The sequence below is a fragment of the Lynx rufus genome, unplaced genomic scaffold, assembly GCF_022079265.1.
Source record: "Lynx rufus isolate CCGP_SWC_20201006 ecotype Redwood Valley unplaced genomic scaffold, mLynRuf1.p SCAF_1, whole genome shotgun sequence".
In the NCBI taxonomy this organism is placed as follows: domain Eukaryota; kingdom Metazoa; phylum Chordata; class Mammalia; order Carnivora; family Felidae; genus Lynx; species Lynx rufus.
The window spans coordinates 144268338-144290292 of record NW_025814823.1 but is presented as its reverse complement, the minus strand read 5'-3'; the positions used below and the strand labels follow the sequence as shown (position 1 = coordinate 144290292).

At 34.7% G+C, this 21955-nt stretch overlaps 1 protein-coding gene across 3 annotated transcripts in view; it reads right to left on the bottom strand.

Moving 5' to 3' along the window:
* Window positions 1–397: 397 nt before the first annotated feature.
* ZFYVE16 (zinc finger FYVE-type containing 16) overlaps window positions 398–21955 on the bottom strand; it is a 53546-nt gene continuing 31988 nt past the window's right edge. For all 3 annotated transcript variants that reach the window (XM_047088503.1, XM_047088497.1, XM_047088507.1), the window contains exons 11-18: window positions 20314–20396; window positions 19444–19548; window positions 18480–18627; window positions 15609–15689; window positions 8279–8441; window positions 7336–7441; window positions 6279–6446; window positions 398–3176 (exon numbers count right to left, since the gene is read on the bottom strand). In XM_047088503.1, coding sequence (XP_046944459.1) covers window positions 3015–3176; window positions 6279–6446; window positions 7336–7441; window positions 8279–8441; window positions 15609–15689; window positions 18480–18627; window positions 19444–19548; window positions 20314–20396 — 1016 coding nt within the window. In that variant the 3' untranslated portion in view covers window positions 398–3014. The remainder of the gene's footprint in view (window positions 3177–6278; window positions 6447–7335; window positions 7442–8278; window positions 8442–15608; window positions 15690–18479; window positions 18628–19443; window positions 19549–20313; window positions 20397–21955) is intronic.

Here is a 21955-nt window from a genome sequence, read left to right as displayed (position 1 = left end):
GAATTGCAAGATCATGACCTGAGCTGAAATTGAACGCTTAACTGACTGAACCACCCAGATTACCCTACAATGATAAGTTTTGTATATTATTCTGATTTTTGAATCATGTATGTGTGTCTGTGTAAATATATATATAATATATAAATATCTATGAAACTTTAAATTTTTTAATGTTTATTTGGGGGGGGGGGAGAACGAGTGGGGGAGGGGCAGCGAAGGGGAAAGAGAGAGAGAATCCCAAGCAGGCTCTGCACTGCCTGATATAAGGCTTGAACTCACAATCCATGAGATCATGACCTGAGCCAAAATCAGAAGTTGGACATTCAACCAACTGAGCCACCCAGGCACCCCTGAAATATATTTTTTTAATCACAAAGAAAAAAATTAAAACCTAAGATGGTTTTGTAGGTTTCTGGTTTATTTCAGGATATTTTCTTTTAAAATAGGAGTCAAGTTATCAAAGTTATACTTGCTACTAAAAAAAGAGAAGTTCTGTTCTTATAAAACAATATTTGAATCTAGGCTATTATAAATTTAGGCAGTTGAGATACCATAGTCAGGCTACTGCTTTTATGATTAAATCAGAAGGTGAGATATTCATACAAGAGAAGGTCCAGTCTTTCTATATATTACCTACTTTTCAGATTTTTATCTCTTACCTGGCTGAGTTTAATGCCCACTATCTAACAAGTTCTCAGGTAACCTTCTCCTTATTGGTATAGCCATCCTCCTGGGTTGTTTTCCAACCATGTAGTCAAGATTCGTATCTTTATTATAGCAATTACTTTTACTTTGTTAATTATCTGCTTCACATATTCAGTTCCATTAGGGACAGAAATATTTTATTCATCTGTCAACCAGTGAAGCCTAATAAAGTGCTCTGCACATAGCAAGTATATAGACACAAAGTTTGTTTGGTGGCTGCATAGAACAAGTGGGCTAGATTTTACTTCATATTTCAAAATTCAGAGAAAAAGAGCAATACTAAAAGGCGTAAGACCAAAAACAGATCAGTGCAGACTGAATACAAAGAACCATTCTATTTCTTCACCTTTAAAAAAATTAAAATTTCAAAATTAAGTACCAATGTGAAGAACATGACCAAATAAGTAACAATGGCATTCAGAAACATATTGTACAGCTACAAAGAACACTTCAAAATGTGCCTCCAAAGGCACATTATTCCAATTTTTATTAAATGTAGAGACTTTATGAAAACAAATCCAAATCCTATCCTATCCTATATCATGGGAAGCACCCTGCACCAAATTGTTATTTTAAAGTAATTTCAGTATTCATAGACTGTGCAACTACTTATACTGCAAAATAAACACACAGTATACACAGAAAACATAAACTGAGTTTGATATGCAATTGTTTTTATCCTATACCATTTCAATAAATTTCACAGGTTACTTTGTGTTGCCTTTTTGTTTAATAGCTGCAACATTTTACATTGCTTATGAAGTAGCTACTTCCAGGAGACTGATAATCTCCTTCATAGGATGTCTTTGGCTAGTACTACAGATGTGATTCAGTAGGAACCATATGACCAATGGAGTAAAATTCTCAGTCTCTCCTAGCCTGAGACTCAGATCCTGAGTTATAACCCTGACTTGGTCTTCATAAGTATTTTTCTTGCATCAGGGTTATTTAGTGTTGAGATGCTTCATAAGTCTTTTTTCTTACATCAGGGTTATTTAGTGTAGTTTTCTTTTTTCTTGAAATATACAATGAGTGTTTTGATACAAAAACATATACCACATAAGAATAAAAAAGAAACATGAAAATAATGATTATATTCTATATAATGTAAATTATAGAACTAAAATATCCCCTTTACTTTTTTTTTTTTTTAACACAAAGTACTTCTTACAATTTTGCTGTTTGACGAGGGAAGTTCTGTAACAGTTTCAAACACACAGAATTTAACTTAGGTTAATGTCCTGTTATAAAAAATAACTACCATATAGAGAATATAAAATATGCAAAAGTAATTAGTTCATTAAAATGTATACTTAGTACATTGGTGTCACTGAAAATATGCAGACTTGCCAAGAAAGTTCTAAGGTTTAAAGGAGAAGTTAAAAAAAAACCTGTTTCAGGCTTCATTTATTGCTACATAATGACTACTTCAAGGGTCATATGGCCTGTTGTCCATCACTCTTAGAAGTGGTAAATACAGTGGGGTATATTTTGGAAGGAAAGGAGAAAACATAATGCACTGCAATATAAAAATATTACCTATTTATAAATTATTAAAGACTTATAAAACATATACTGAATCACGTTTTTGCTATAAAAACAATGTATTTAAATATATAAGCACAAAATTCTGAAGCACCCACAATTATTTTAAGAATACCCATTTAATAAAGAAAACGATATATATATATATATATATATATATATATATATATATATATATAATTGAGAAGAAAAAAGGCAAAATTCTGATTGTGATCCAAATAATCAGAGTTTATCTAATCATGGAGGTAGGTCTCCACTCCCAATTATACAAATACGTTATCTGCCTTATTCAAAGAATTATAAGACTAAGATCTGGAAACTGTGCCATTGAAATTCATTTTTAACAGACTCTAGAAGCCAGCAATGTAACTGGCATATGTAACAGCTATTTCCCTCATAAGGTTACATCTGAAAAGAGCCTTCATTAAAATCATTCTTGGCATAAAGAGGTATACATAAGTGCAGATACTTTGGCTTTGCATTTAAATAACACAGTAAATGCTACAAATTTATTAAAGACAGAAAAAATCTTTGTCTTTATAGAACTTGTATTAAGTCAGAGCTTCAAAAACTGTGGGTCTCTTAAATTTTTAGAGATTTAAATATTGTGCTAATGATTTAAAAAGATCATTTCCTACCTAAAAAGCAAAACTTACATGTTTCAAACAGCAAATCTTTACTTTTAGTGTCTGTGGCATTTCAATTTTAGTGGATTTAGTTTTAACAAATTAGTTTGCAATATATAATATTACTCATATCTTTCACTAAAAAAGATTTTCTATAATGAAAAATACTAATTCTATTTCTAATGGTAAACTAGTAGAGCTGGAGGTCCCACCATGGAGTACAGGGATTAGAGCACTATCAAGATCATTTAAATAATGCTGAGGAAGAAGTCGGCCATCAGATCCTGCCTGAAATTCAACCTGGAAAAACAAAAAAAATCTTGATAAGTCAACCCTAGAAAGTAAGCAATCTTGCTTAACTCAGCAGATGAATATAAACTATTATAAAATATCAGTTTAAGCATGTTAAGAAAATACTTGATAAATACTTCATAAACTAATGTTTCACATCTCCTATATATTCTTTTATCTGCTACATAAGTTGTAAGTGTCTTTCCCATAGACATCATGAAAATTGTTTAAATACCACTACTTCATACTTTAGGTTTCTTCTCAATGCACATGTAAACACACTAGAGAACTAAGGTTTTAAATAATTACCAACATGACTTATAAATAAAAACCTATGGTATTAAAAAAAATCTACTTAAAATTATTTTGAATTTGTTGTTGCAAAAATATTTAATATTTGAATTTAATGTTGCTGGTGAAAATTACATTTTAATACACTGGACTAAAAAAAATAATTGGGCTACTGAAACAAATAATTACCAGATGCTTACTTGAAAAAGGAATTTTTAATAGTAAGATCAAAGTAGAAGTTCTTTCCAAAAGAACTATGAGTATAACACATCCTGACTGAAGAAAAGCAAACCCTCAGTATATGAACTCATTCATGTTTAGATTAACCATTCTAGAAGAACTTGCTTTAAAATTGATTATACTGGATGTTGGAAACAGAAATGCACATTAAAATAATACTGGAGTATCATTTTTTACCTATAAAATTGGTAAAAGTCAAAAATTCGATTACATACTGCTTTGATAAAGATTTGGGGGAAGAACTCTCTCACACAAATTGTGGTAGTAACCTCTGTTTGAGACAATATGGTAATATCTATTGAGTACAAACTTACACCTGGCAATTCTACTCTAAGAATGTTATATACTCACACTTATGCAGAAGCAAAATATTGTAGATAACCTAAATGTCAATCAGTACATAAAAACTAGTTAAATAAATTATGGTACATTTATATAAGAAATGACTACTATGCAACTGTTAAAAAGAATATGTAGTCATATGAAATATCTCTAAAACATAGATTGAAAGAGCAAGGTTAAAAAGAATAAAAGGAGGAATAAAAAGGATTTATATACTTATTTGCTTGTACATGCAAAAATTCATAAAGACTACATAGAAATGGTTAACATTGATTGCATGACCAGGAATGGAGGATGAAGAAGAGTATGGAGATAGACTATAGGGGTTGGGAGTCAAGAGTGGGAAGGAGATCTTTCCAGGGCTATTATCTTATACAACTCTACTGGGAACCATTTACATTATAACTTGGAGTTAATATCTCTAGGGGCTACCCATTACATGGACTACAACATGAATATTGCTCTCTGGAAATGTTTGAAAAGATGGTCCTATTATACACGCTTGTGAGACAACAGAATATATATATCATTCTCTGCCCCTGGTTTCTGGTATAGGGCTCCTGACACCCTAGTAATTATATATATATGTATATGTATATATATGTATGTATATATATATATATATATATATATATATGTATATGTATATATGTGTGTATATATATACACATTTTTTTTTAATTTGTTTGTTTTGAGAGATAGAGCTCAAGCTGGGGAGGGGCAGAGAGAGAGGGTGAGAGAGAATCCCAAGAAGGCTCCATGCTGTCAATGCAGAGCCCAAGGCGGGACTCCATCCCACCATGAAATCATGACCTGCTCCAAGATCAAGAGTTGGACACTTAACCGACTGAGCCACTCAGGTACCTCTACCCTTGTAATTTCTTAATTGATAAGAACACTGTTAAGTGTCTCTTGTTCTCATATTTGTATTTCACACTGTCCGTGACACAGGGCTCCTAAAACCCTTATACATTCCTAAGTGATAAGAGCACTAGGAGTATCTTTTACTCTAAGGAAGTGACTCTGGGTGGGTTCCTGAATGGGGACTGGTCACCAGAAAGACCAAGCCATAATTAGAAGCTTTAGATTTTTCAGCTCTACCCTTAACTGTCCAGAGAGGGGAGAGGGGCTAAAAATGGCATTACTATTTGATCCTACCAACATAAGAAAGCCTTCATAAAATCCCACTAGTGGGGAGTTTAGAGAGCTTTAGGCTGGCTAATACAGCCACACTAGGAGGGTGACATACCCCAACTTCACTGGGACAGACGTGCCCATGCTTGAGAACCTCCCAGACCTCACCCTATGTCTTCATCTGTGTATATCCTTTAATAAACTGGTAAACATAAGTGTTTCCCTGAATTCTGTGAGCCACTCTAGGAAATTAATTAAAACCAAGGAGGAGGTTGTTAGAATTTCTGATCTATAGCTGGTTGTTCAGAAACAGAGCGGACAACCTGGGCTTATGATTAGCATCTGAAGGGGTGTGGGGGAACAGTCTTGTAGGAATGAACCCTTAACCTATGGGATCTGATGCTCTCTCTCTGGGTATATAGTGTCAAAATTGAGTTGAATTTCTGGATATCCTGCTGGAGTCTGAGAACCACTTGCTGGTGGGTGTAGTTTCTCTACATATCTGGTGACCAGAAGTGTCAGAAATGAAGAATTTTGTGTGAGTAGTAAAGGAGACTCACAGGAAGGAAAGACACATTAGAGAAAAACATAGGAAAGAAAAGACTAAGGTTTTCCTTTTTTTAACATTTTTAGACTTCTGTAATTTTAAATCATGTGAACAAAGTCAGAATTTAAAAAATTAAAAACCTACTTATCAAGTAGGACTGCTATGGTGCAGAGGTCAGCAAACTATGGCCCGTGGGCCAACCTGGCCCACCAGTTATTTTGTAAACAAACTTTCATTGGAACACAGTGAACTCATTAGTTTATATACGGTCTATGGCTGCTTTTGCACTATAATGGCAGGACTGAATAGTTAGTTGTAAAAGCCGTCAGCCCACAGTGCCTAAGATATTTACTGTCTCACCTTTTACATAAAAGTTTGCTGACCACTGTTGTAGAGAGTTAAAGATGATAATGTACATGCAATGTGTAGTACACATTGATGTTCAACAAATTTTAGTTCTCTTCATTTGTCCCAAATAAAAGGTTAAAGAAAAAACTTTTGATTATTTAATATATGATACATTCATTTCAAAAATACATTACCAAAAAATGCCTCACCATATCAGTATCAGTGGAAACTCTGAGACCAATTTTATTCATCCCATTACTCTTCAGAGTTTTCAGGTGAGGACACAGTGCAGCACTACAAGCCATGGCTATTTCTTTTGCAAACTGATAACGAGTTGCTGAAATAGATAAATCCTGGTCCTTTAGAAAGTAGAACACCTGAAATGTATTTAATTAGGAAACAAGTCATGATTAAGATTAAAAGTAGCTTGAAAAATACAACTGCTACTTTCAATTCAACTTTATAAATAAATTCCAGTGTTAGTGCCATGGAATTCACAAGTTAAAAGCATTATCTATATATACACACATTAGTAAGTAGTAAGAGCTTAAAACCAAAGATTCTGGAATATGGCAAGACTTAGCTATTTTAACCTAAAATTAACCTGTGGCAACAAAAACCCTGTTAATTCAGTTTAGAGAAGGGTACCAATGAGTCCACCCTATAAGATCACCTTCCTGTAAGGATCTTAATGAAGTTAAAAATCATACAAAGAAATAATATTCTATAGTTTCTATGTCCTCTATAGTTTCTCTGTAAAATCACAGAGAATACCTAAGAAACGAGTAACACTGATTGCCTGACCCAGGAGGTAGAGTGAGGGAGAATATGGACATAGACTAAGGGGTTGAGAATCTATAATTCCATATCCTCTTAGTTTAAAGTTGGAACATGCAAAAATAATTTTCCATTGTGAATGCTGATTATAAACTGATATTTATAAAATATTTTATTTTTTATAAAATAAGAGAAGAATGAAAATAATACAGTCAAATAACATATTACTATACAAAGATGGCAATGCTGCCAAAACTTAACTATGAGCCAGCAGGGAGTACAGGCAGTACCATACAAAGCCTGAAATAATCTTATGGAAATCCAAATCTGGTATATTGAAGGCAGTCTGGGATGAAAATATGTGTGTGTTTCAACATGTAATATAAAAAGTGTTAATAAGCTGCAACGAGAAATCTCCCAAGTTAAAAAAAAAAAAAAAAAACCATATCCAAACACAACATATAAAGGGAAGGAATCTTTCTCAGTTACCTCAGTACACTTTACAGTCTTCTCATCAGTTTCAAAATCTGCTTCCAGTTTTATTTTTTCACTTGGAAATCCTTGTAATGATATTCCATCCACCGAACTAATAACACTAACAGAATAAAACATAATATGGTAGTATTATTAGTACCAAAATGCTTTCTATGAAATGAGTCCTTAGATTTGAATAAGGAGAAAATATATGAAAACTATAAATTTATAGCAGTAAGATAGCTCATTACATACAAATATTTAAATAATATTTACAAATAATTAAAACATTTACCAAGATTTCTTGATTGTGTAGCAAATTATATCTACTCTTTCATATGCCCAATACAGACCTGAGGTTTAAAATGCCTTAGTCTCCTAAAAGAAAAGCTGTCTGAGGAATTTCAATAACTTGGTTTTGGAATCCTTCAACATTAGCCCTCTTTTTCCTTCTTCACTATAGACCCTTTAGCCAATCTCCAAAATAGCAAGAAAATGGATAACTGAAAGGAAGGAGTGGCAGTAATATTCTATATGGCCTCTAATGTATATATTATTAAATTCAGTTATTGTATTTATGGTGAATCAACATAAAAAAGAATAAACACTCAAAGGGTATCCTTTACTTACTTCACAAAAATAGGTACCAAACAACAGAAAAAATATGTTGCCTTTTTCAACGTTGGTATCAAGGTCACATTGCTACAAAGTGCACATTTTATCACTGTCCCTCTCCCAAAGTGACCACTCTTTAATAATTTATAGCATCCTAGTCAAGAAAATATACATGAGGCTGGTTAAGCACATGTTTGAAAAAAAAGACCACTCATTAGAGTATAGGCATTTAAATTAATGGTATAATTCTATATTGACTCATAAAATGCTTAATTTTGTTAGGGCATTTTTATCCTTCCCCTTCCATCAAATCAATTATATTTTAGTAACAAAAAATTCCTACCCTTTGTTTCCTTTCTCTTCAGAATCTACCCAGCAGATATCCACATATTCTCTGAGGTCTACAGCATCAACTTTCCCACACGTAATTTTAAAGTCTTTCTGTTCTCGTAGAGCTAGTCGCAAGCCATCCATGGTCTCTGGTGTTATTTGTACCATTAAGCCATCTAAAAATGAGTTGTTTCACTCATGAGTTGTTTCATTCCTTTTATTAAATATCAATTTATATATCTAATCCATAAAATTTGCTATCAAAATATGTTCTGCACAAGATAGAAGTTTTATATCATCTGTTAAATGATTTTAATGATTCTCTACCTAGAAATAAAAGTATTTCAAAGTTAGGATTCTTTTTTAAACTTTTTGTAATGTTTATTTATTTTGAGAGAGAAAAAGAGTGAGTGTAAGTGGGGGAAGAGCAGAGAGAAAGGGAGAGTGAGAGAATCCCAAGCAGGCTCCGTGCTATTAGCACATACCTTGACATGAGGCTCAGTCTCATGAACCAAGAGATCATGACCTGAGCCAAAATTAAGAGTCAAAGCTTAACCAACTGAGCCACACAAGCGCCCCCCTCTTTTAAAAAAAAAAACAAACAATGGAAAGAATTTTCATTACTATGATGAAATTACTGATGCCAAACTGCCCTATCATAACAACCAGTCATAAAACTAGACAAAATATATGAGGTAATTGTTTTCAGGTAGTGAACAACATGAAGTGCAATACTGTGATTCCTAGAGGAAAACTCAACAGGTACACCCACAATTGCCCAGGTTCTAGGCTTCAAGACAATTTCTGCATGGTGACCCATTAAACCTACAATGGCCATTACTGGGCTGAGAAGTCAGAGATAAGTTTGGGGAAGCCTGGAATCTGGGGTCAAGCACTGAAGGGGGAGACACCAGATGACTGTGTGTAAGGATCCCTTTGAGTCCTTGGACAAGAATTGTGGACACAGTATTAGAGTTAGATTAGATGAAGCCTAACAGAGAATAGCTATTAGGCTTGGAACATAACAGAGATACTAGAAAACAAGCAATGCTGGGAGATACTGACACTCTGGACCAACCAAAGTAGAGAGACCTTATTAACATCTCATTAACTTGCACTGTGGCAAAACAAAAACAAACAAACAAAAACCAAAGCCCTTACAAAATCTGTAGGCAAAACAGATTTGGAGAAGAGTCCTGCCAGATTGTAAACACCTTAGGAGTTCCACAGATCCATCTGTTAACAAAGTGAAAAATACAGACTACACAAACTCAACATGATTTGCCAGGAAAATGCCTGCTTAAATATAAACCTTCTTCAGAAAAAGTTAATAGAATCTAAAGTCTCTAAGCATATTAACAGTGACAAGTATATAATCAAAAATTACCAGAGAGAACTACAAGAAAATGTGAGCCTCTAAACAACTGAAACCAACCATGAGATAGATAGATAGCCAAGATGCTGTATTAAACACACACTTGAAAACATCTATTCTAAAATATATTTAAAGACCTAAAGCAAAACTTTCAAAGAATGAAAAGCAAATATGGGCTAAATGAATAAACATTAAAAAAAATATTAACAGAAATAGAGACTAAAAAAAACCAAAGGGAAATTCTAGAACTGAAAAGTGTAACTTGAAACTGAAACCTCAATGGATAAGCTGAATAGTAGACTGAAGATGGCAAAAAAAAAAAAAAAAAAAACTCAGAGAACATGAAGAAAGGTCAATGAAAATTATCCAATCCAAAGAACCCAGAGAAAAATGATTAAAGAAAAATAAACCGAACATCAAGGACCCAAGGGATGGTATAAAAGAGATATAGATATAGATATAAATATACATATACATAAATACAGATAAAAATATATAGATATCTCCCAGGAGGAAAAGATAGGAATATTAAAAAAAAAAAAAATGGTAGGAAATTCCCAAGATTTGATGACAAACATTGACCCATATTCAAGAAGCTCCATAAATGCCAAGCAGGAAAAATATAAAGAAAACCACATAAAGGCACATCACAGTAAAACTGGTGAAAACCAAAGATAAAAAGGATATCTTGAAAACATCTGGAGAAAAGGGCACATTAAATATGGGGAAACAAATGTAAAAAATTATGCTGACTTTTCATTAGAAGCAATGGAGGCCAATAGACAAGATGACATCTTTAATGAAGATTAAAACTTCCAAAGAATTCTAAATCTAACAAAAATATCCTTCAAAAATAAGAAATAAATACAGCTTCAGATCAACAAAAGCCAGCCAACTGGTATTACAAAAAATGATACTGACATCTAGTGTCTACTCCAACATATAAAGAGCTTGAAGTTGTCACTCCCATTCTTACAAGAAGAAAAATACTGAACAAACTGAAAATGAACAACTCTTAGGTCAGAGGACTGAGGTCATAGGACAAAATGCTGCCCTGAAAAATGGAGCAAAATCAAAACCCACCACAAAAAAGTAAAACATGAAAAAGCCTACAATAATTTCAATAGATTCAGAAAAAGCACTCAGCAAAGTACAACATCTATTTATGATAAAAACCCTCTCTAAAGGAAGTCTAGAGGGAACATCCCTCAACTTAATAAAGGCCTTATATGAAATAAAGGCCAGTATCATACTCCATGGTGAAAAACTGAGAGCTTTACCCCTAAGGTCAGGAATAAGACAAGGATGTTCATTCTCCCCACTTTTATTCAACATAGTAATGGAAGTCCTAGCCACAGCAATTAAAGAACATAAAGAAATTAAAGGCATCCAAACTGGTAAGGAAGAAGTAAAACTCTATTTGCAGATGACATAATACTATATATTAAAAATCTTAGGGGTGCCTGGGTGGCTCAGTCGGTTAAGTGTCCAACTTTGCCTCAGGTCATGATCTCGTTCCTGAATTCAAGTCCCATGTCGGGCTCTGTGCTGACAGCTCAGAGCCTGGAGCCTGCTTCAGATTCTGTGTCTCCCTCTCCTGCTGCCCCTCCCCTACTCATGTTCTGTCTCTCTCCCTCTCTCAAAAATAAATACACATTAAAAATTTTTTTTTAAATCTTAAAAGACTCCACCAAAAACTTAACTAGAACTGATAAGTAACTTCAGTGAAGTCTCAGGATACAAAACCAATGTACAGAAATTGGTCGTGTTCCTATACGCTAATAAAAACAGAGTAAAATTAAGGAAACAATCCCATTTACAACTGCACCAAAAACAGGGGCACCTGGGTGGCTCAGTCAATTAAGTGTCTGACTTCAGCTCAGGTCATGATCTCACGGCTTGTGAGTTCAAGCCCTGTGTCAGGCTCTGTGCTGACCGCTCAGGGACTGAAGCCTGCTTTTGGATTCTGTCTCCCTCTCTGCCCCTCCCCCGCTACTGTTCGCTCGCTCTCTCTCAAAAATAAACAAAAAAAAATTTAAAAAAAGGAAAACAAGGCAATTGCACCAAGAACAATAAAATATCTAGGAATAAACTTAACCAAAGAAGTGAAAGATCTGTACTCTCAAAACTATAAAACACTGACAAAAGAAATTCAAGATGATACAAAGAAATGGAAAGACATTCCATGCCCATGGGGTGGAAGAACAAACATTGTTTAAAGGTCTATACTACCCAAAGCAATCTACAGATTTCATGTAATCCCTATCAAAATACCTACAGCATTTTTCACATAACTAGAACAAACAATTCTATAATTTGTATGGAACCAGAAATGACCCTGAGTAGCCAAAGCAATCTTGAAGAAGACAAACAAAACTGGAGGTATCATAATTTCAGACTTCAAATTATATTACAAAGCAGTAGTAATTAAAACAGAATGGTACTAGCATAAAAATATACACATAGATCAGTGGAATAGAAGAGAAAACCCAGAAATAAGCCCACAATTATATGGTCAATTAATCCTTGACAAAGGAGGGATGAATAAATAACGAAAATGACAGTCTCTTCAATAAATGATACTGGGGAAACTGGACAGCGACATGCAAAAGAATGAAACTGGGGCGGTGCCCAGGTGACTCAGCTGGTTAAGCATCCAACTCTTGATTTTGGCTCAGGTCATGATCTACGGTTGCATAATCAAGCCCCACTTTGGGCTTCATGCTAGGCATGGAGTCTGCTTTATGATTCTCTCCCTCCCTCTCCCTCTCCCCCTTCCCTGCTCATGCATGCACATGCTCTGTCTTAAAAAAAAAAAAAAAAAAAAGGAATGAAACTGGACCACTTTCTTATACCATACACAAAAATAAACTCAAAACAGATTAAAGACCTAAATATGAGACCTGAAACCATAAAAATCCTTGAAGAGAGCACAGACAGTAATTTCTCTGACATAGGCAACAGCAACATTTTTCTAGATATGTCTCCTGAGTCAAGAGAAATCTAAATAAAAATAAACTATTGAGACTACATCAAAACAAAAAGTTTCTGCACAGTAAACACAATGAAATTAAAAGGCAACATCCTGAATGGCTGAATGTATTTGCAAATGATATATCTGATAAAGGGTTAGTATCCAAAATATATAAAGAACATATACAGCTCAACACCCCAAAAAACAAATATTCCAATTTAAAAATGGGCAGAAGACATGGGCAGACATTTCTCTGAAGAAGACATCCAGATGGCCAATAGACACATGAAAAGATGCTCAACATCACTCATCATCAGGCAAATGCAAATCAAAACCACAATGAGATATCACCTCATACCTGTGAGAATGGCTAAAATCCACAACACAAGTAACAAGAGGGGTTGGTGAAGATGTGGAGAAAAAAGAATCCTTGTGTACTGCTGGTAGTAAGGCAAAGTGGTGCAGCCACTGTGGAAGGTAGCAGGGTGGTTCCTCAAAAAATTAAAAATAGAACTACCCTATAATCTAATAATCTCACTAATGGATATTTACCCAAAAAATAAATAAAAAACACTAATTCAAGGGATACATGCACCCCTTTGTTTAAAACAGCATTATTTACAATAGCCAAACTATGGAAGCAGCCCAAGGGTCCACTGACAGATAGAACAGATAAAGAAGATGTGATGCGCGCGCACACACACACACACACACACATACACACACACGCACACAGAATATTACTCAGCCATAAAAAAATGAAATATTGCCCTCTGCAACAATGTGGATAGAGGTAGAGAGTATAATGCTACGCAAAGTAAGTCAATCAGAGAAAGACAAATACGACATGATTTCACTCATATGTGGAATTAAAGAAACAAAACAAATAAGGAAAGAAAAAAAAGAGATAAACCAAGAAACAGACTCTTAAGTGTAGAGAACAAACTGATAGTTACCACAGAGGAGGTGGATGGGTGTAATAGGTGACAGGGATTAAGTAGTACACTTATCATGATGAAACAAACAAAAAACCCCAAAACATTTAAAAAGCCTGAAGATATGTGATAAGAAATAAGAAAAAATATAATTGGATACCTCACATCCATTATCAGAATGACAGAGATGGCACACAAAATTGAATCATAAAAGCTCACTTATTTTTAAAAGGTATTATTTGACAAACATGGATCTAGACAAGAGCATTTACATTCACTGCTTCAACTGGTAGACCTAGCCAATAATCAAGAAAAATAAAAGCCAGATGGACTGTAAAGAAATAAGCAAAATTACCATTATTAAAATATGATATACTGAGCTATACAGAAAACTCTAAAAAGATCTATAGGTAAATTATTGTAAACAATGAGAATTCAGCAGTGTTACTGGTTATAAGATAAAAATACAGAAATAAATGAATTTCTATACATCAAAACAAAAACTTTAAAAAGATACATTTACATCAGCAATAAAATCTGTTACAGAAATAAATCAAAAGAAGACATGCAAGACCTATACAAAAACTATAAAATTTAAGTTTTTAATTTTTTAAAAGATTTTATTTTTAAATAATCTCTACACCCAATATGGGGCTCAAACCCCCAACCCTGAGATCAAGAGTTGCATGGTCTTCTTTTTTTTTTTTTTTTTTAATTTTTTTTTTTTCAACGTTTATTTATTTTTGGGACAGAGAGAGACAGAGCATGAACGGGGGAGGGGCAGAGAGAGAGGGAGACACAGAATCGGAAACAGGCTCCAGGCTCTGAGCCATCAGCCCAGAGCCCGACGCGGGGCTCGAACTCACGGACCGCAAGATCGTGACCTGGCTGAAGCCGGATGCCCAACCGACTGCGCCACCCAGGCGCCCCAAGAGTTGCATGGTCTTCTGACTGAGCCACCCAAGTGCCCCTATAAAATTTCACTAAAAGACATTGAACATTACCTAAATTAAGGATAGCCCATTTTTATGGATAGGAACACTGAGAATGGAAATAAGTCAGTTTTTCTCAAAATTAAACTAATTGATTTAACGCAATTCCAATAAAAATTCCAATGGACCATTAGGACCTGACAAGTTGGTCCTAAATTTAATGTGGAAAACTGAAAGGCTTAAAGTGGCCAAGGCACTACTAAAAAAAAGAATAAAGTATGTGCATGGCACCAAAGATAGGAGAATTTCCTATAAACCTATGTTTGAGATAGGAGGGAGGACACTAGTGAAAAAGCAGACTTAAGAATCTCCCAAAATACTCTCCTCCATAAAAAGAACAAGGGAACTAATAAAATGTCACAAGAAACTTTTTCAGAACTCTGGAAATTAACTAAAGTCTTGCAGCAATCTGGGGGATATTTATTCAAGAAAAATGGCTGGATCTTCATAAAAACAGCAAGCTTTGGGCTTTCTGTCATTTTAACTTTCCTATTCCCATCCTCTCCTCTCTAGCTGAGTGGAAGCCTTAAAAACCAATAGCCTACAATCATGGTAAAAACCAAAAGCCTGGTAGCCACAGGAAAGGGCAAAAGGAGATCAGAGCTCCTTCAAAGTCTCATTACCAGAGAATTGATAATTTTGACTTGGGTATTTTGCCCAGTACAAAAAGGCCTTTCTCAGGGAGCATTTGTCAAAAACAATTAGAGGCCAATGATGAACAGTGGAGCCACCTGTGCAGCAGATGAACAGAAGAGGCAAACAATAGGCCAACCAAACACTTAAAAGGAAAAGCTGGAGAATGCGATGGCCATAAGGTTTTGAAAAGCTCTAACATATTTCTGGGAATTTAGAAGGCCACACACATGTACAATACTGTGTGCATGATCAGGGTGTGTGCATGCTAAGGAAACACCCTAAGTTCTCATCTCAGACTGACTGTTAGGCTCTGTACAGGCAGTACAGAGTACAGGCAGTTCTAACTAATATGTTCTTTTGTGTCAAATACATTTTAAAAGGAAATGGAAAACATCTTTACGTTAAAACAATCTTAAAAATGAAATTCATACCTTCAACTATGCTGGACTTAGCAAGAAATCCTGAAGATGTTTTGAGAGCTCCATTGAATACCACAAAACTTGCACCTGTCACTGATAAAAAAAAAAAAGTCTTAATATTGCTTTTTTTTTTTTTTTTTTTTTTAGAGAGAGAGCAGGAGTGTGAGTGGGGCCAGGGACACAGTGAGACAGATGGAGAGAGAGACAGAATCCCAAGCAGGCTCCACATTCAACACAGAGCCCACCAAAGGGCTCGATCCCACAACCCTGAGTTCATGACCTGAGCGAAATCAAGAGTCTGACACTCAACCAACTAAGCCAAATAGGTAGGTGCTCCTAATGTTACCTTTTTTTGAAATACTATATATTTGTTAAATGTATAATGTGGAGCATGGCATATTTAAGTACTCGATAAATGCCATGCCCATACCATACCACTTATATTAGAAAGCTAATAAAAAAAAAAAACTAGACCAAATTAAGATAAAAAATACTGCATAAAGGTTAGGTAATGTTTGTATCTAATAATTGACGGCTACTGTACTACTTAAAATGTTTGTGTCTATGTCAGAGAATGGGAAATCAAACATCCACTAATGGTAAGACCATAAATCAGAGCAACCTCTATGGAAGACAACTTGATAATTACCTATTAAAATTGCAATTCCACTACCAGGAATATATACATATACAAGGTTATTCATAGTACATTTTTATAAATAACCAAGAATTGATACTATGTACATTAATAAGGAACAAATAAATGAATGATGAACACATAAAAAGTGTAAAGTTACGTAGAATACAAAAGTTCTTTTTATACTAACACAGAATCATCTCCAAGATGTGCTAAAAGAAAAAGCAAGGTGCAGAATGGAATACATGTTATGACTTGTTTAAAAAAGTGGAAGTGGGGAGCCTTGGTGGCTCAGTTGGTTAAGCGTCCGACTTCAGCTCGGGTCACGATCTCACAGTTTGTGAGTTTGAGCCCTGCGTCGGGCTCTGTGCTGACAGCTCAGAACCTGGAGCCTGCTTCAGATTCTTTGTCTCCCTCTCTCTGCCCCTTCCCCACTTGCGCTCTGTCTCTCTCTGTCTCTCAAAACTAAATAAAAAATTAAGAAAAAATTTTTAAGTGTAAGGATGATGTGTATGTATTTGCTTAAATATACATGCAAGCAAAAATTTTTCTGAAAGGATGTACAAAAAATTGATTAACGTTGGTTTAGTTGCCTGTGGGGAGGAAAAGAGATGAGCTTCACGGTCAAGGGAAGAAAGGAGGTTTTACACTGTAGATATTTATACCTTTAAAATTTTATAAAATATATACCTATTCAAACAAATATTAAATAGTTGTTGAGTTTCAATAACAAAAGTGTTAATGACATGTTAAATTAAAAATATAAATATCCAGTAAAATCTTCTACTTAATAGATATCTACTAATATAAGAAGGAAATATATTAATGTCAACAATGGCCATACCTTGGCACTATTTTTTCTTTTACTATTTTTTAAAACATATTCTCTAAACTTACTGTAAATATATATTACCTTTATAATCAGAGGCAAAAATTTTATTAGCAGCTAGAATATCAGACTTTTAAAAACTGTTTATTTTTTATTTAAAATACTTAAAAAATTTTTTAAATTTATTTACTTATTTTGAGAGACAGCGAGAGAACAAGGGAGGGGCAGAAAGAGAGGGTGAGAGAGAGAATCCAAAGCAGGCTCTGCAGTGTCAGTGTAGAGTCCAACACGGGGCTCTACCTTACAAACTGTGAGATCATGACCTGAGCCAAAATCAAGAGTCAGACAGTTACCTGATGAGCCACCTGGTGCCCCCTTTTTTAAAAATACTTTTTAAAAAATATGTATTTTATAAAAATGTATTACTTTTATGAAATACTCACTTTCACTTAACTTTCAATTTGTTAGGCCCTCTACTGCAAGGATTTGGCAATCACAGTAGTCATTGAGGCCATTCAGCCAGAAGTGAGAGTAATAAACTCAAATAAGCTACTCTACCACCTTTACCATTTTTATATCCCCAGCCACTTATAGTTTTATAAATCATTCTTGGGGCGCCTGGGTGGTGTGGTCAGTTAACCTTCCGACTTTGGTTCAGGTCATGACCTCATGGTTCGTGGGTTCAAGCCCTGCATCAGGCTCTGTGCTGACAGTTCAGAGCCTGGTGCCTGCTTTGGATTCTGTGTCTCCCTCTCTCTCTGCCCCTCCCCAACTCACGCTCTGTGTGTCTCTCTCTCAAAAATAAATAAACATTAAAAAAAAATTATAAATCATTCTTCATTCTTTATCCACCCTGTACTCCCCTAAGAAGAGTTGAAGCAAAGAGCAAACAAAGGTGACAAACACCTCATTCCAGAGAGAAATTACTGAAAATAAGATTCATACCACATGGGATAAATTAAACCTGAAGATATCAAAATAAATATAATGTTTAAGTCTTTAAACCTAATGTAGCCCAAGAAAAAAACACAAATTAGAAGCAATTTTTAATCTGTGTAGCTAAAATTTTATTTTTTATTTTATTTTATGTTTTTTTTATTTTTGAGACAGAGAGAGAGTGTGAGCAGGGGAGGGGCAGAGGGAGACACAGATTCCGAAGCAGGCTCCAGACTCTGAGCTGTCAGCACAGAACCCAAGGTGGGGCTCGAACTCGTCAACCGCTAGATCATGACCTGAGCCGAACTGAGACACTCAACCGACTGAGCCACCCAGATGCCCCTGTGTAGCTAAAATTTTAAAGCAGACTGTATTATCACCATCAATTCAGCAAATAAGTAAAATATATATATTTCCCCTTTGGATGGAATTCCATTTATTGAGGTCCTTTTATAGATCAATACTAGGAACCAACACTTACCTTTTCTAGGATGGCCAGTGGCACTGTTGGCCTGTGTTTGATAAATGCCATCATTCTGTATACAGACTAGGTGAGAATCTGCTTCAGTACTAAAACTAGCTCCAATGCTAATGACATGCTCATTAGAAGAATTTATAACTTTCATCACCTGGGGAAAAAAAACACCACCATTTAGAAACACTGTTAACATGCTATGTCCTTATTAGTTACAATCATTCAAAGGGCCACATTTCCGACCAGCTTCTAAGCTTCTTCTTTATTATCAAGCTTTGGTCTAGACAACTCCCTGAGAATGTGAATAGAAACCAATGTTTTAACATAAAATCACCTCAATTAACAGATAAAACAGTAAAGGGGCACCTGGGTGGCTTAGTCAGTTAAGCCTCTGACTCTTGATTTTGGCTCAGGTCATGATCCTACTGTCTGTGAGACTGAGCTCCAAATTGGGCTCTGCCCTGAAAGCATGCACCCTACTTGGGATTCTCTCTCTCCCTCTCTCTGTACCCCTCCCCTGCTTGTGTGCACTCTCTTTCTCTGTCTCAAAATAAACATTAAAAAAAAAACAGTAAAGGAAAAACAAATCTCTTATTAGGAAACAAATCTAAAATTTCAAAAATACTGGGGTGCCTGGGTGCTCAGTTGGTTGAGCGTCCGACTTCGGCTCAGGTCATGATCTCGCGATTTGTGAGTTCGGGCCCCGCTGCAGGCTGTGTGCTGACAGCTCGGAGCCTGCAGCCTGCTTCGAATTCTGTGTCTCCCTCTCTGCCCCTCCCCTGCTCATACTCTGCCTCTCTCTGTTTCTCAAAAATAAATAAATGTTAAAAAAAATTTTTTTAATTTCAAAAATATTATTTTTTGCCATTATGTATTAGACAGTCTGATTCAAAACAAATTTAACACACCTTTAAAGAAATCTAATGTTCAATAATTATCTTCAAAATCTGCATGAAGAAATTAAACTTACATCATTGTATTTTTTCCGAGGTATTTTTATGCAGCTCTTCCCCATTTCCATATGAATCAATAGCTGGTCTATGTTATGCAAGGTATACTGGTAATTTCGAAGGTCCTACATATAAAATAATGACATTTCCATAAACCTTAAACTATCCATGAGCATTTTACCCATTCATTAAGTACTTTTTTAAGAATGTCCATCATTTTAAGACTTGTGATATATAACTATCAAAATGCCATACAGAAAGTAGTACCAACTTGAAAAACCAACTAATTCTCCCAGCTACTCCACAATAGTAATAAAGAATATCATTCTCAGGAAAAATTCTGTAGTATTTAGGGGTGATGTCCTCTTTCTAATTACAAATCTTCCAAAATAAGTCTTCAAAGTAAACATGTATAAATTAAAAATAAGTCCACTCAAATACTTTTTTATGGTTACAAATAAAACAATTATTTAAAGTAAAGGTAGAAGGGAACCTGAGATTATCTAATCCAATCCTTCCTATTACAAATGAGGAAACTCAGGTCACAATTTGCTCAAAATCACCAAACTGACTGACTTTACTAACATTGTTACTAATTACTTTTACTAACACTTCAATAACTGTGTAGATCTCACATTACCTAAATGTGTTAGCAATGCAGCAGAATGAATCAAAAGGCAATCAGAATCAGGTACACATAAATTAAGAGATGTATTCTAAAAAGCAATCCATTAGAAACAGAGCCCATTTATCTAAATAAAGATATATTATAAACAAACTCTCATTATACCAAATATGCCAAATTAATAGAGGAAAATACAAACATAAAATATGCTAAATAAAATATTAAAGTTAACAATGTAAGAACACTTAATTGTTTGATTACTCACAACAAGTAAGTTCATAATAGTATGTCCTATTTCTCCAAAAAGAGGTTTTCGGCCTCTGATACTTGTTAGAGGAGCAGGATATACTATACATAAGAAAGGAAAACTGGTTACCATCAATAAAACCCCAAAAAAGTCTTGAATTTATTACTTCTAATTCTCATTTTTCAAAGATTATGGATAGATACCACCCAATCAGTTCTCTGGGGAAAGTGAGAGATACATTAACCCATAGTGTGTATTTACTGGAGGCTACACTGAACTGCAAACTTTATATACATTATCTTATTTAAGCCCTAAAACAACCCAGTGAGGCAAATATGTCTACCCATACTTTACAAATGGGAGACACAGAAATTAATAAAATTGTTTGTGGTGACTAAGTTAATCACCAGTGAAACAGATTTGAAATTAGGCTTGCTTCATTCCAAAGTATTTAATCTTTTCATTATACATGTTGATTTCACAAAACGATAATGGCTGGAAAATTAGTGATCTGATATACCCCTATAAAGTTCTGACAATTTAAACAGAAATGAATAATTCAGGATTTTTAAGACATTTAAAATTAATATTCAATTGTGCTAATTTACAGATGGTAGTAAACTTTTATAGTTCTTGGATCAGTATGATAAAAGGGGTACACAGAGTCAAAAAAATCAATGCAGAGAAACAGAAGAGAGGTGGAGTCTATCACCTAACTACTTTTCTCTTTCTTTAAAGGCACTATAAATATTATTCACCAAAAGGAAAAGGTATTTGGTTAGCAGTGCAGCACGCTTCTGGAAGAAAAGGAAGGCAAGACATTTCTATAATAATAAAAAGCAGAAAACATTGTAACTTTCAGTTCTCAGCCTAGTTCTTAAACAAACCTCTCTCATACCTGTCATACAAATATTCTTTCTTAATATTCTAAGAAACACATATTACCTGACATTATCTATTTTTAAAATTTAAGTCAGAGCAACTCACATCTTTGCTATTACAAACATATTTTTTAGTTTTTAAAAGGACAACTATGTTATTTAGAGGGCAGAGGGTGCAGAATGGAAAAAGACACAGACGTTAGTGGTAAAAGACATTAAAATGATAAGTGATCTGATTAAGATAAATGATGACTTTTCATTCCATCTTTTATGAATGAGGGAGCATCCTTTACAACTTGAAGTAATTTTTTTTAATTTTTTTTACATTTATTTATTTTTGAGAAACAGAGTGAGACAAAGCATGAACGGGGGAGAGGCAGAGAGAGTAGGAGACACAGAATCTGAAGCAGGCTCCAGGCTCTGAGCAAGCAGTCAGCACAGACCCTGATGCAGGGCTCGAACCCATGAACTGTGAGATCATGACCTGAGCTGAAGTCGGACGCTCAACCGACTGAGCCACCCAGGCACCCCTACAACTTGAAGTATTTTTATTTGAAACAGTATTTTCAAAGGTTATGGCTTGTTTAGAAAGACAACGTTCTGTCAGAGTTACAAAGGGATCTCATAAATCATCTAATCCAACACTGAATGATAATCCAAACAAACGGTCTCAATGCAAATGTGTAGATAATCCCACTTTCTACTACTATTTCTAATAATTACTGCTTTCAGACCATTATTTCTATCCTTTAATCTTGGAACTCTAACTTTTGTCATTA